The sequence below is a fragment of the Lissotriton vulgaris genome, chromosome 12, assembly GCF_964263255.1.
Source record: "Lissotriton vulgaris chromosome 12, aLisVul1.2, whole genome shotgun sequence".
NCBI lineage: Eukaryota > Metazoa > Chordata > Amphibia > Caudata > Salamandridae > Lissotriton > Lissotriton vulgaris.
Window position 1 is genome coordinate 146,697,098 of NC_141700.1, and position 13,268 is coordinate 146,710,365.

At 42.2% G+C, this 13,268-nt stretch overlaps 1 protein-coding gene across 1 annotated transcript in view; it reads left to right on the plus strand.

Moving 5' to 3' along the window:
- SMG5 (SMG5 nonsense mediated mRNA decay factor) overlaps nt 1-12,949 on the plus strand; it is a 317,166-nt gene extending 304,217 nt beyond the window's left edge. The window contains exon 22 of the mRNA XM_086947626.1: nt 7,381-12,949. Coding sequence (XP_086803752.1) covers nt 7,381-7,464 — 84 coding nt within the window. The 3' untranslated portion in view covers nt 7,465-12,949. The remainder of the gene's footprint in view (nt 1-7,380) is intronic.
- Nucleotides 12,950-13,268: the final 319 nt, after the last annotated feature.

Consider the following 13,268-nt stretch of genomic DNA (forward strand, 5'->3'; position numbering starts at 1 on the left):
CTATGACTTCAGTATCAGTGGTCACGGCATATGCGGCCACTAACTCTCCTGTGCTTGTTCTCATGCATGAACCATCCACATAAAGTGTCAGGTCAGGGTCTGGCAGTGCAATGTCTGTCAAGTCTTGTCTTGGTTTCGTCACTGTATTAATTACTTCCACACAGTCATGTGGTGCAGTGTCCACTGTGCTTGAGGGCAGGAGTGTAGCAGGGTTCAGGATGTTGCATCGTCTGATCTCTGTGTGGCTGAAACAATGTCAGTTCATATCCTGTCAGTCTTGCTACAGTCAGATGTTGTGTCTGTGTCCTGTTCAAGAGAACTTCCACGGAATGTGGAACCTGTACTGTCAGGGGGTGTCCTAACACTATGGAATCACTCGGTCTTATTGCTAGAGCTGTTGCTGCAACTGATTTCAGGCACGCAGGCAGAGCCTGGGCCACTGGATCCAATGTACTAGAAAAATAAGCACAAGGCTTGTGTTTTCCTGCTTGATCTTGTGTAAGGACAGATAATGCTGTTCCATCCCGTTCAGTGACAAAAAGCGTAAAAGGCTTGCTGTAACAGGGAGTCGCTAAAACTGGTGCTTGACATAAGGCTTTTTTCAATTCTTCAAATGCAAGGGTATGCTCTTGTGTCCAAGGGAGGACAGTCGAAGACGCTGCCTCCTGTGTTGTTAGCTGTATGAGTGGTTTGGCTAGATATGCATACTGGGGAATCCATTGTCTGCAGTAAGAAGTGAGGCCAATGAAGGCCCGTACTTCCTTTTGTGTCTTGGGCTGTGAAAGGTTGGCAATTAACTGAATACGGTCTTGTGTCAGCTGTCTACCCCTCTTGGACAGCAAGTGTCCAAGGTACACCACTTGCTGTGCACAGAATTGTAACTTCGAAGGGGACACTTTGTGCCCCTTGTCTGCCAGGAAGTGTAAAACTGTCAGTGATGCACGTTCGCAGTCTTGTTCTGTTCGTGCTGTGATCAGTATATAGTCTACATATTGGAGCAGCGCAGTGTTGGCAGGCATGTGAATACTGTCCAGTTGTCTTTTCAATGCTTGGCTGTAAATACTAGGACTTTCTGTGAATCCTTGAGGAGCTCTCGTAAATTTAAAGCTGCGTCCATTTAAACAGAATCCGAAGAGGTATTGGCTCTCTGGATGAATTGGGACACTGAAGAAGGCGTTCTTTAGGTCAATTACAGTAAAGAACGTTGCCTCGGAATCAATTGCAGTCAGTAATGAAGAAATGTCTGGGACCACTGGGTATTGGGGAATTATGCATTTGTTCAGTTCTCGAAGGTCAATCACTAGCCTGTAGACTGGTGGTGCATTAGGGTCTGTTCGTTTAAGAATAGGGATGATAGGTAAATTACATACATTCGAGTCAGTTTCTACTACCACTCCTTGTGCAATGAGTTCGTCAACAATTTTCAGCAAGGCTACTACGGCATCAGGTGGTAACTTGTATTGTCGGATTCGTGGCAGTACTACTCCTGGTTTGAGAGTGACACGGTGTGGCGTAATGTGCATGTAACCTACGTCAGTTGGACCTTGTGCCCATAAGTGCTGTGGTACATTCTGTAGTCTGTGATCGAAATCTTTCAACACATAATGTCCTTTAAAATCTCGTAAAAACAATCTTACTCCTTCCGGAGAACAACATATAACTGCTCCCAGTTCTTTCAATGTCTTTATAACAAGCAAATTTTCTGGACATGACTTAGTGAGTAACAAGTCTGTGGTACGGGACAATGGACCGGCTCCTAGGGGAACTGGCTTTGACACTTCGTTAACAATAGGCTTTCCTGAAAATCCCAGGGAAACATTCTGTGAGCCTGAGAGGGGTGCCCCTGGAACATCGTCATGACTGATGGTAGTCCTGCTCGCCCCTGTGTCAATTAAAAATTTTCTGTCTTTTCCCAATACATGACTATGTACATAGGGACCTTCTTGATCTACAGGAACCTCAATAAGGGGCAAGCCAACCTCCCTCTCTAGGCTGTTTCATGAGAACTGTTGATATTCTGGATAGTCAGACTGTGTGTACTGATACATTTGCTGCGTGGCTGGTTGTGTGGCAACTGCTGGTGGGGGTGGGAAATTCGCTACTGTCTGTTGCGTGTTCTGTGGGGTGCTATTCTGTTTAGGAGGATGCGGTCTTTCTTTTGTCTTGCCTGTAGCTATATTGTATTTCAGGACAGCACATTCATTTACATAGTGACCTGGTTGCTTACAATAATTACAGTTCCCTTTAACAGGTGTCGTGCCCTTTTTGTTCGCATTAGCTGGTACTGATTGTGCAACCAGCACTTTCATTTTCGTATCTTTCATGCGTCTCTTTTCATGTTCCTGTTCCTCCCTAATTCTGTTCTGGTGATATTGTAACATTTGTAACATTTGGGAAGGGCTATTTGCTTGCCAGGTACTCTCAACCTTCAGTACTCTATTCTTGATCGGGGGTAAAGAATTCTCTACTAATTTGCTCACAAAAAGATGTGGATACGATTCACTACTTGGCTTAAGGCCACTATTAATAGTAAAACATTTCTCGAATCTAGAATAAAAATCACTGGTGTCTTCATCTTGTTTCTGTTTACAGGCTGAAATAGCATCCCAATCTTCCTTTTTAGTAACCAATAATCTCGACAGGACCTGTATCAGGAGTTCAGGTAGTTCTTTAGCTTTTTCCCCAAAACCAACACCAGGGTGTCGGCCTTTATCCTCTGTTTCCAATTCTACCCAACTTATCTTTTTCTCTCCCACCTCCCAGTCTTTTTCTTTAAGCTTTTCGTAAATACCGGCAGGTAACAGTACTTTCAATAATTTAATGATGTCAGTGTACGTGTAATCCCCTATGCGGAGAATGTCTTTTAATTCACGGTGGAACCCCCCCGGGTCTTTATCATGACAGGGCAGCATCTTTTTCATTTCCAGTATTTCTATTTTCGTTAAGGGTGTGTAAACATATACTCGTTGAAGATCACCCGCTGTATTTTTAACGGGATGAACCTCTCGTAGGGGGTTCTGTCTGTCTATGTGTAAGCCCTTTCTGTCGTGGTGTGGGGCAGGAATCATGCACGTGGTCATAGAAGTCAAGTACTTATGTCGTTGGTCTAGAATGACATTAATTAAATCGGTACCTAGGCCTATCCATCTATCTAGTAGTATATCGTCCAGTAATTTATACAAGGGTCCGGGATCAGAATATTGACTCTCGTATAACGTGATCAAATGTTGGACCATGTAAATACCAGCCAAACGCTGTTCGTTCTGTGGAAGGCTCAAAAAGGTCTGAGCCACTACGTCACCGTTATATATGTTGGCATTAGACACCCATTGAACGGCTGACCGGGCCAATTCTTGAAAGTCTGGGGTCTGGAGTCTGTCGCACTCTACTCGTCTTTTCAGTGCGTTCTCAGTAGCTTGGAATAGGTTTTTGAGGGAATATCTTTCTTTTATAGGGGGTCCCTGTTTGCGGTAGTCGAGGCACTTGGGCCTGTCAAACTGCCGTGCTTTGCCTACGTAATTCATTTTATCCACTTCCTCTGTTTCGTGCTCAGCATCTTCTGATGCTGAATCCTCTTTCTCGTCAGACTCTTTCCTGTGTATTTTTAGAATCTCTTTTCGTATTTTCCTGTACATACATTCTGTCTGTCCCTGTTTATCATGTTTACCGGCAGCTATGTTGTCACTCCAATCTGTCAGACCTCTAGTTACTCCTTTACCTGGTTGGTCCTGTTCCCTGATCAGACAGTTAATCAAAAAACGTAAAATCATGCGTTGTACCTCCATCTTTCTTTGTTCCATGGCCTCTTCTATACTCTCGGGTCCCTCCCCCGTTCTAATGAAATGGTATATTTTATCTAAATTATCCTTCATGCCAGGTAATGTGATCAAATAGTCGACAGCGTGTCTTAATCTTAGTGAGAACATAAGCATTGCACCTACACCTGGTACTGGATCGTATATACAATGTGAAATCGTTACATTATGCTTATAGGGTGATGCTGTCATTTGTGGCGTTCGTTGTAGTCCTAACCCTGGCAGTGCTCGTGTTGCTGGCGGTGTTCGTGGCATGTTTGGTAGCCCCCCTCCCATTGCCCCTTGTCCTATGTCGTCTTTCACGGCCGCCTGCGGAAGCCGCAGTTGTGCAAGCAGATCCTGTGATGGGGGCGGGGGGGAGGAAGAATTGTTGATAGGAGGGACAGAAGGAGGGAATTCTGCGTTTACATAATCCGGAGCGGGCTCTTCTAGATAGGAGGAAATAAAAGCCTCAGCTTCTGTCTGTTTGTGTTTACGTACTTTAATCGGTACTAGTGGTGGTGGCAAATTACTGGGTACCTCTGAGGGGGTCACTTTAGCTAGTCCTTCTGTTAGGACGGGATACATCCCTGCAATGAGGGCATTTCTTTCTCTATCTGCTTGTTCTGCCTTGACCCGTTCCCCCTCTTCCTTTAGTTCTTTTTCTCTGGCTTTTTCTGCTGCCTCTTTACTTCTCTCTGCTTTGTGGAATTCCTTCTCTGCCCTCCTTTGCGCTTCTTTACGCCATAACTCAATGGCATCTTTCTGGGACGGTCTAACTTTCCTTTTCCATAGTGCTTCCTCTACCTTCATAATGCATTCAGCATCCCATGTTCCTGAGGCAGGCCATCTATACCTCTCTTCTAGATCCTTCGTGTAATCTACCCATAAGTCTAAAAACAGTATGGCATCTAGCCCATGTTTCTGATACATAAAATGACCAGGTGTATCTCTAGGCGGGACGGGAACTGACTCTTCGAGTATCCCTTTCCTGGTCCCTATCTGACGTAATTTCGAAAACAGTGGCATGTTGGAACTAACTGAACGACAACACAATATACACAAAAAGTAGACTGAAGACAACCATTCACACTACAATACTAAAACATTTAAAACAGATACATCCTAACTAGTACGTGGGAGAAACATGAACTTTAAAAACTGTTTACTTTATGTACTGCAAAACAGTACAACCATACCGGTCTCGTAAAGAGACACGTCTTTACCGCATCCACCGAAATGGACACGTCTCTACCGTGCCTGTGTACCCAGACACGTCTTTACCGGACTCAAATAAATGAATCCGTCTCTATGCGTTCCCAATAACGGTACTCACCGGGAAGCAGAACTTGAAGGCCTCGGAAACTCGATACTGCTGCTGCTGCGCATGCGCCTTGGAACAGGTGGGCCTCTGGATACCTCGGACCTTGCTCTCTCACGGCTTGGGCTCTGGTTGGGATGATCCGCAATCCTCACCGCCTCGTGTGGATGCCTGGTCGCAGTCTCCGTCTCCTCCGTGGGCCTGAGGGAGTAGGCAGGAAGTCCCGCTGTCGTGTACACTTGAAGTCCGTCACGGCTGTAGAAGGGGGCTGGGGGCTGGACCTACATCTCCGGCGCGTGGGGAAGGGGACTAGATCCTGTTCGGGCGCCAGATTATGTGGTAAATAAAATAATTACCCTGTCGGAATTTCTATACATTAACAAGGATCATGCATATAATGAGAGGCAGAGTCCGTGGTGTCCGATTCAAAAGGGCTTTAATTCAGTAACTCGAGTTAAGGGAGAATCGGGTTCCATCACCACTAGGGATCAGGAAGGATCGTCATCTGAAGTTTATTCACAGAGTACATCATTTATACCTTAAAACATACATTAACTTGCATAGAGAAGGCGGAGCAAGTGAAAGAGAGAGAGATAAGTGCACATGGGCGTGAGAAGGGCGTGTAAGAAGGCGTACACGTGGGTGTTCACTTGATGAGTCATAGGCGTGTCATAGGTGGGTGGATACATGGAGGGGGTCTGCATGGTCAGCAGAAACCTTTACCCTACTTGTGTGCGTAAACTTGGTCATGACGTGGAATTGACGTGTAACTGGGGGAAGCTTGGGGGAGCTGACTTTCGTGCTAGTAGAGGAGTCTTGGATGTCAGGACGACCTGCACTTCTGGTATTATCTGATATCTTGAGTTTGGAGGATGTATTATCTGAAGTAAAGGCCGCTCGAGCAAAGGCTGCTCATCACTAAATGTTAGTATATGCATATATTTCTTTGTGCATTACGTGGGGCCAGGGGCCTTCTATGGATGCGAGTTCTGTAAATCACTTGAATGGAGACAGAAAGGCTAGGCCCTATCTTCTGCAAGCGGGATATGTTTACCTTTTTCAATAAGCAGGAATGGGTTTCTGTGGAGCAGGGCAGATAACTGTAAGCAAAATACTGTCTTGGCAGGCCAAGCTGGGCACCTCTCGGCTGAGCAGGAAGTATGTGAGAGGTCAGGGATACATAGTTAAACTGCAGCTTTCAGAGTGTCAGGAGGCATGGAGCCTGAATTCGGGTCCTGGCTCAGCTGAGCCACAAAAACGAGTTCATCTCAACTTTTAAACGTGCACCATGTAAATGCATTGGCAACATAGGCCTCAGTGCAGAATTAACGTTTCTTTCATGGAGGGCTTGGTAACTGACATGTTAACATTGGACGGAAATGTAGAGACATTATTATTACAGGCATGAGAGGGGAAGTGCATGGTGACATGGACATACATGGGGTATATGTACATACATAGGGTACATGTAGGGGACACACTGGCCACGTAAAATTTCTATTTCCTCAGGTTGGGGGTGATTCGTGAAGCAGGGGCGAGAAAAAAGGGGGGTCCCAAAACGTGTTTTCCCCATGCAATTTTCCATAGGACCATTAGCCAGGGCTACAATCCGAACGGCTGAACGGAATTACACCATATTTGGCAATAATTAATACATTTAAAAATTATCATTTACAAAACCTTTGAAATTCACTGAAAAAAATATAGGTTTCAGCCACGTTATAGTTAGGAATTAGCGTTTAAAAAACCTTAGAAATTCACTGAAAAAACCATAGGTTTCACACCCGTTATAGTTAGGAATTAGCATTTTTAAAAAAAACCTTAGAAATTCACAAAAAAAACATAGGTTTCACACATATTATAGTTAGCTGGACATTTCACTCATACACAACCATTGAAATTCCCCCGTTATAGTTAGTTCAGCTAAATATAACTCGCGCGCCCGCAATGCACGGTGATGTCATTTGAGATGTCCTCAGTGAGGTCATGAGTGATGTAATATGTGATGTCATCAGCAGTGCATTGCGGGCGCGCGAGTTATAGTTAGCTGAACTAACTATAACGGGGGAATTTCAATGGTTTTGTATGAGTGAAATGTCCAGGTAACTACAACGCGTGAAACCTATGGTTTTTTTAGTGAATAAATATATATATATATGTGTGTATTTATGTTGCCAAGTCAAATGTCTTGAACATACTGCCTCGAACAAAGATTTTTTCTTTTCTTTCATTATAATATATCAATTTCTGGTTTTTGTCTTCCAGGTTGCAATTCAGGCAGCAGCCAGTACCAGTGTAGAAATGAAGAATGTGCTTGAGTTCTACAAACAGTGGAAAGAGATGGGTTGAGGATCGAAGGTCATCACTTTGTTGGCGAATCTTTCTATCCCCTCTCAGATAAACGTACAGCGTCGAAGCGCAAAGGGATGGCGGCCTACGGGACACGAAGCAACAACCACCCAGGAAGGCAGCTCCAGCCAGTAACACTTGCACATGTGCATCCATCGCACAGACAACTGACGCCATGAAGAGAACAGTCCAGGGTGGAGCTGTCTTTTTCCCACCTGGCCGGAAGAAGGCTTCATCATTCATCTACAGCTGTTGTTCTTTTATTTTTGTCTGAAATGTAAGGACTGGTCTTAGTCCATATTTTATTTTGCGCCTCTGATTGGGGCTGTGGTGTGAAGAGGAGCTTCTTGTAATGTGAAATCTGGTGATGGGATAGAGCACCGTTGCTTTACTCCTTCGTAAATTTCCCGCCACTCTTCCTGTTTGGATGATAAATTCTTGCAAAGAAAGGGGTTTTCTTTGAATACCAGCGTTTGTGCTAGCAATTTTAAAGAATGCATATAAGAGTACTATTTTATTCTTAAAGAAGGAAAAAAGGCAATTCCTTAGAACTTAAGCTTCTAGGAACCAAGTGAATTATTGTTTTCAAAGGGTGCAATTATCCTTTCATGTTCAAAAACCCGAACTACCCTGTTAGGATCGCGCTTTGCAGTGTGCTGGGTATTCAGAATGGCTTGAACAGTATGGGACAGCCAAAAAGCTGCTGAAATGTTCTGTTCCATTCATTTCTGTATGTTGTGCGGTGGTTATACACAGATGGGCACAGTTGTGGCCTTGGCACCGCTTGACATGGTTCCATGTGTGTGCATGTGTATGCAGGGATAAATAATAGGGCTAGAAAATACTTGCTGACCTATTCCTGCTGTGCCAGGTCAGGGTTCCGTCCAGAGGTGTGGCTGCATACTTCATGTCATGTGCAAAGCTGCATTCCAAAAGAAGTACTTAACTTGCAGCAGCCTGTAATGCGCCTGCATGAGATAATCGTTGGGGAGGGAGGGTGTGGGACACAGAAGCATGCATGCCAGGGTTCCTACCAGTCTGCCCTAATACACTTCCATGTGTTGTCAAATGATTGAACCAGTCAGTGGTTGTATTCACCTGTGATTGGTCCAGCCGAAGCTATGCTTGTTTGTACTCAGGGGTCACCAAAAGTCTTTCAACCTGCTTGATAAGGAAGGCAGTCCTTTACGGAATAAACAAGCTTTTTTAATTAGAACTATTGATGAACCTCATTGAATTTTGGAAGCAAATGAGTAGCTGGTGTGTAAGTCCGAAGGCATTCAAACCTTGAGACATTGCCCCAGCAAAACTCCTCAAAACATGTGTTGCATTTTCCAATTAATCTTACTTAAACCATTAGCGATTTGGAAAACGTGGTTGCCAACTTTGATGAGAATAAACTGGTTGTTGAGGCAGGTTACTCCATGTGTTTAGTGAAGGGGCACAATGGATTTGATAATTGTTTTCTTTCCACCAGTGTATACTGAGTGAGTTGAGTGTTTGGTATGGTAATTTTGTGAGATTGAGGGCTGAGGTGTTGGGTACATCTTATCACCAAGGTTCTCCTGTCTTTTGACTTTGGAGTTTGTACAAACACATGGGAAATGTTCTGCTTATGTAGAGTTTGATAGCAACTGCAATACACGAGGTGTTAAACATGGGCACTTCTGATCAGCACCACAAGCCCTGGTGTAGTACAGAGGGTGAACCTGTGTGATTAAAAATAATACTGCAGCATAGTAAGTGTAATAAAGTGGGCTGGTACATATTCCTTGTGAGCTGGTTGCAGTTGGCATCTACATACAGCACAACAATTTGAACATTGGATAATGACTGCAAAGACAATGTTTTGCATGGTCAAAATGATGCTAATTTATGGAAATGGGAACCAACTTCAATGTTAGGTTCTCTCATGTTGGTGTTAAAGGACCATGGCTGGCAATTCTAAGTTACTTATGTTTACACAGAGTAAGTAATTTATTTTTTACTGAATACCTGGTTTGATTCAACTAGTAGCTATGAGGTAATGCTGTCTGTTACATGATGTGCCTTTACTTTGTAGATTCTCAGATAACTGCTTATAATGTGCTAAAGTGCTACAAAAATCATCTAGCACCTCAGGATATAGCAATAATTTCACATATAGCATTGGTGTCATGCATAAAAAAAGATAAAAGTGGACACTTCCCGAACCTTCAAAAATGTGGCATCATAACATTTATTAAAATGATTGGGTCTGATTGTCAGGACTACGTTCAGATACTTCTTAGTAGAGAATGCGTAAGATGTGCATTTTCTTTATTAAAGGATCACATTGTACCATGCTATAGGTGCATCTCGTTCATATACATGCTGAAGGAAATCCAGTTATGGTTAACGTATTGATGAGTCTCCATAGGGATTTCACTTCGCATCTGAAACATACTCTGCCTCTTCCCCTAATTTTGCTTTAGATCAGACCAGGGTCAGTATCTCTGGAATGTAGAAAGAGTACCTATTGCAGTGGAAAAACACAAGCATATCCTCTTTCTAAGGGAGCGGTGTAGAGTATCCGAAAAAAAATGCATTTTATACCTGTGGGACTGATAATATTTGAACTACTGCTTTCTCAGATGTCATCTCAGTAGGAATTGGTGCGCTTATCCATTTTTTTTTATTTCAGGCCAAAAACGTTTCAGAAGTGAATTGAACTGGCCTTGTAGTACCTCTAATGAAAGCAGATATGTTCATATATGGTGCAACAGTAGATCATACGGCTGGTACCTACCACGGACTGCTCAGAGGTGGTAAAATATTTGTGAACTATGATTTAGTTCAAGAGGTGGGGAAAAAGCAACCAGTCCAGTTGACTAGATTTGTGAGCTGCTGGGTACACTTAGTCCCTCAGATTTTTGCCAATAAATCATGTGTTGATAATTACTGAAAAGTCAACACCTTTATTTCTTAAAAGTCCAATGAGAATACTTTGGATTTGCTGGGACTACTAGAAATAGACAGTACCCCAAACAGTGGAAAACGGGTTTGCCGTGGGAAGGGTACAAAATACTGCCATATTTGGCACTGACAAACCTCTTACATGATGGTTGGTGGTTGAGGGAAAAAAACTGGGGAAAGTGAATGAGTGGTATATAATTTAGGGCTAAACATTTCTAAAAGGATGAATACATTAAGGACAACCCAAAAATCAACAAAAGTGGGTCTTTTTATTCTTATGATTTGCCTCCATTTCACCTAAAAGTAGTATTTCTGTTAATTAAAATGAAGAAAATAATGAAACTAAGAATGTTTACAATAAAAGCAATCTACACTAATTAAAGGGGGGCATGGTTTAAAATTTGGTTAAAGATGTGAGTTGGTATTGAGCATGATGGCAGCCAATTTGGGTACTATGTCATTATTCATTATGTGTTTGTCATTAACGTCAGTCTAATGTTAAATCTAGAAATTCATCAATATAAGTTCTTCTTTAGTGTATTGCTTAATTTTAGTACTCCTTATTCTCACCCTAAATCCTTCCCAATAGGATTTGTTTACCTCCTAAGCACTTCATGCCTACAGTGAAAACTAGAATTTCAAGGGCATGTATTCTTTGCAACAGTGATATAATATGGATAAAATTCCTCCTTTACTGTTTGCTGTTTTGTGTGAGATTGCAATGAATTTTAAGATGCGTCTACCCTGATGTTAAATGTTTTTAAAATGGTCCTTTTCACAAATCCCATATTCAGGTTTAGGGGCTATTCTTGGGAGCCTCCCTCTCTCCTTCTCTCCCCCCCCCCCCTATTAGATTACCAGTTGTGATGCTCCTCTTCTAATTAAGTGGCAAATGGCATTGAATGCTTCTCCTGGTGGAAGTGTTGAGTAACAATCGTAGTCCAGATAGCCCTCTGAATGGCAGGTACTCTGGTGTTGCACGTTATCTAACCTTTGTGTAGTGCTATGCTTAAAATGGTCGTGAATTTAGGATGTGTTTATGGATTTTTATGTTGCTATATGATAACCCGAGCATTGACTTAGATGTGAGTGCTTGAAGAAAAGATGCTAGATGGGGATATTTGAAATAGTTTTTCATTGATGGCTGTAAAATGTAGGAAATTGCTGTTTTGTTTTTTATTGACCTCAAGAAGAACATAGTGGAGTTCTACCACTTAAGACACTAGCATTTTCAGGGTTTCAGAATTTTAATGTGGAAATCAAATGTTGCAAAGGAGCTTGTTTTTTAATGTGCAAGTTCATTCTGTGTACGGGCGATGTTCGACAGCCATACTGGACTCTGATCAGGGAAGAGTTGAGACAGTATAGGTGACGTCTACAGTAGCTGAAGGTCAGTTGTGCAACAGTCTTCCTACCCTAAGGAGCAGGTATTTCAATGTTGTCATGAAAACTGCAATATTTATTTCATCTTGCTCACTTAGAAACCACTTGTGAGAATATAGGGCTCGATATATTCGAGTTAACATTTCTTGGACCCTGTTATATTAGCTTGTGGTTTTCAATATTAAATAATTAACACGTTTAGACCATATACTTAAGAGTCAGTTAGTGGGTGTTGACAATTGGGATGCTGGAATTTGCAGAATCCCAAAAACTGTAGACTGGTGAAAACAACCACAAAAGTACACATTCCACTAACCTAAAAAAATTAGTAATTGTCTATGGCCAGGTCAGTAATTGGTGTATGTAAATGGTGTCTTCCCTTTTCTGGGGGGTTTGACCTTTTAAACACTTCTCTGACATCGGAGTTCATATCTAGATTAATACAATGCAAATTTAGAATTCCTGCCTAGCAATGTTGACATTTCCTTTAAACACTGGCCAGTGTTGAGTAGCTACAGGGCTAGTGTCTAATTGGTAGTCTATGTGTTCACTTGCATTCAGAATTACTCACAAGCTGACATTTTCCAGTAAATAGGAATCCTCCCCGAGCAGTTTCGCTTACTTGCCCTCTTATCTGTAAAAACCTCAAAATGAAAGCAACTTTAAATTCACTCTTTTGTTGAGTAAGGAATTATTGACATGCTCTTGGGATAGAAACCTACTAAATTTGAATACTCTAACTTAAAGCTATTTTGATGAAAGATTTATTTGAAACTGATCTGTGGAATTTGTTTCATTTCAAAACTGGGAAATTAGCCCAAGCCTCTGGCTATAGATTGACATGAGCTAAGCAGCCTAAAGACTTTGATTTGTACTAGTTGACTGACTGCATTTTGCCTTCCAGCATAGGGACTGTGTTGTGTTGGCTATTTAATTAACTAAAGTCAAGGCCCTAAGTCAAGTTGAAGTGGCTGCAATTCTATATTTTTTGGTCTTTATGTAACATGTAGCACCTGAAGTCATCTCAACAGAAACCAGATGATCATTGTCCTGAATGCTAATTTATTGTTCTTTTGCATAACCAGAGACATGACTGCTTATGGTTGTAATGTGTATTGTTTATTTTTTTAATGAAAACACTTGTCATGTTAAAAAGCATGTGTCTAAATGTGGCTCCTTTAGTTATTGATTTGAGATTGTGAATCCTATATTCTAAAACCAATGAGCAAATGTAATTGGGAAAGTCGACTTCTTTGGAGCATCTGTTCTGATATGCAGTACCCCAACTCATGTATTCCAATTGAAATTTATATAATATAAATCCTTTATTAGTAGTTGAGTGTGGACACAGCTTGGTGCCTACAACCATGCCATGGCCGGCAGCGCCTCAGAATGATCATCAGGCATCAAACAAACTATATAATCAGTAAAATTTAACACAGCAAGCCGCCTACAACCACTTCGGGCCGGCCGCGTTTCAATGATCA